General features: G+C 52.5%; 1 protein-coding gene across 1 annotated transcript; it reads right to left on the reverse strand.

The window, feature by feature from the left end:
- Positions 1-297: 297 nt before the first annotated feature.
- ETH_00042945 (DnaK family domain containing protein, putative) lies at positions 298-1,722 on the reverse strand (the record flags this gene model as incomplete). The annotated part of the gene is made up of 5 exons (XM_013380239.1): positions 298-375; positions 485-538; positions 642-714; positions 922-1,153; positions 1,371-1,722. The coding sequence occupies 5 exons, from the start codon at positions 1,720-1,722 to the stop codon at positions 298-300; spliced, it is 789 nt and encodes a 262-aa protein (XP_013235693.1).
- Between the last annotated feature and the right edge of the window lie 128 nt (positions 1,723-1,850).

The following is a 1,850-nucleotide window of genomic DNA, read 5'->3' on the forward strand; positions in this document are numbered from 1 at the left end:
TCGTTTGTGCAGCAGCAGCAGCAGCAGGTGCTGCTGCTGCTGCTGCTTTCCAGGCCTTGCGTCTGACGTTACGAACACAAGATCTCGAAACCCTAAACCCTAAACCCTAAATCCCTAAAAGCATACACACTTGTTGCTTCAACAAGGGTTTAGGGTTCGAGACTGCTTACTACCAAGTCGCTACGTAGCGTCTAGGGTTTAGGGTCTAGGGTTTAGGACATCAAAACTGCAACAAGAGTTTCTGTTCCAATCCAGTCTATGTAAACGAGGCGCAAACCCTGATTTAGGGTCTAGGGTTTAGCTGAACATCCTTGAGTAAATCTTCTTCTGCTGCTCCTTCTCAGCCTTAATTCGGGCCTCCAGTCGCTCCTTCAGCTGCGGCACAAAACCTCGACTTAAACCCCAAACCCTGGACCCTAAACCCTAAACCCCAGACCCTAAACCCCAAGGTCTAAACCCTAAACCCTAAACCCTCAACCCTGACCTTTAAGAAGTCCGCGTCCTCAGGAACCATCTTCAGCGCCTTTTTCACATCCGCCTGCGCGCACGCCCTCAACTCTAAACCCTAAACACTAAACCCCAAACCCTAAACCCTGAAATCTAAACCCTCGACCCGTAAACCCTAAACCCTAAACCCTCACCAGTCCATTTGCGTATTCTTTGAGACGCTCATTTGCCACGGCACGGCGGTAAAGCGCTTTCACGCACTGATCGCTGCAGCGCAACCCAAACCCTAAACCCTAAACCCTAAACCCTAAACCCTAAACCCTAAACCCCAAACGTAACCCCATCCTTTTCCTCCCAAAACGCTACAGCCCACCCCCGCTGCCCTTCTGACTGAACCCCCACCCCCGAAACCCCACCCCCGAACCCCAAGCCCTAAACCCTAAACCCTAAACCCTAAATCCTAAACCCTCGGACTCGATTTCGAGGGCGGCGTCGCAGGAGCTGAGGGCCTTCTTGGCGAAGGCCTCGAAGTGTGGGGTCTTGGGATCGGATCCCATGAGTTTGAGATAAGCTTGAGCGAGGTTTAAATTTAAACACTGTTTTAGGGTTTGGACTTCTTCCTTTTCGTTTTCTTTCAAGTCAAACACTTTCGACAAGTACTGCAAACCCTTGATGTACCGCTGCACCGCCAGCTCCACGTTCCCGTCTGCGCAAACCCTAAACCCTAAACCCTAAACCCTAAACCCTCGACCCAAACCCTAAACCCTAGACCCTAGGCTGGGGCCCTTGGAAGGTAGGCTCTGGGCTGCGGAGAAGAACTCGTGGAGGCGTTTCGGGTTTAGCTGAGAGGAAAGGGTTTAGGGTTTGGGAAGGGTTTAGGGCTTAGGAAGGGTTTAGGGTTTAGGGTTTAGGGTTTGGGTTGCCTTTGAAGAGTTCGTTGGCTTCGTCTTTATTTTTTTTGGCCCTTTTGATGCACTGGGAGTTGGGGAGTTTGACGTCCATGTCTTCCTTGCTGCCGTTTGCTGCAGCAGCAGCAGCAGCAGCAGCATTTGTCTCCAAGTCTGTTTCTTTTTGCTTCCTTTCTCTCTCCACTGCTTCGAAGTAGGGTTTGCAGTCTTGCTGCAGGGTTTCCGTAACTTGCTGCAGCGCAGCAGCAAGCTGCTGCTCCGAGGCGTCTTCGTTGTCCAGCAGCCAGTGCTCCTGCTGCTGCAGCAGCTGCTGCACGTGCTGCTGCTGCAGGGGGGCCCCCAGGGGCCCCCTTGCTGCTGCTTGCATTTCTAACAAAAATGCTTCCAGTTTATTTCGCTGCGCCAATCGCCGAAACTCTGCTGTTTCCGTTTCAACTTGACGCGCGTCCACTTCTTGCAGCGCCTGAGCAGCAGCAGCAGCAGCAGCAGCAGCAG

This window comes from Eimeria tenella, genomic scaffold (genome assembly GCF_000499545.2).
Source record: "Eimeria tenella Houghton genomic scaffold, Eth_scaff4641, whole genome shotgun sequence".
Classification (NCBI taxonomy): Eukaryota; Apicomplexa; class Conoidasida; order Eucoccidiorida; family Eimeriidae; genus Eimeria; species Eimeria tenella.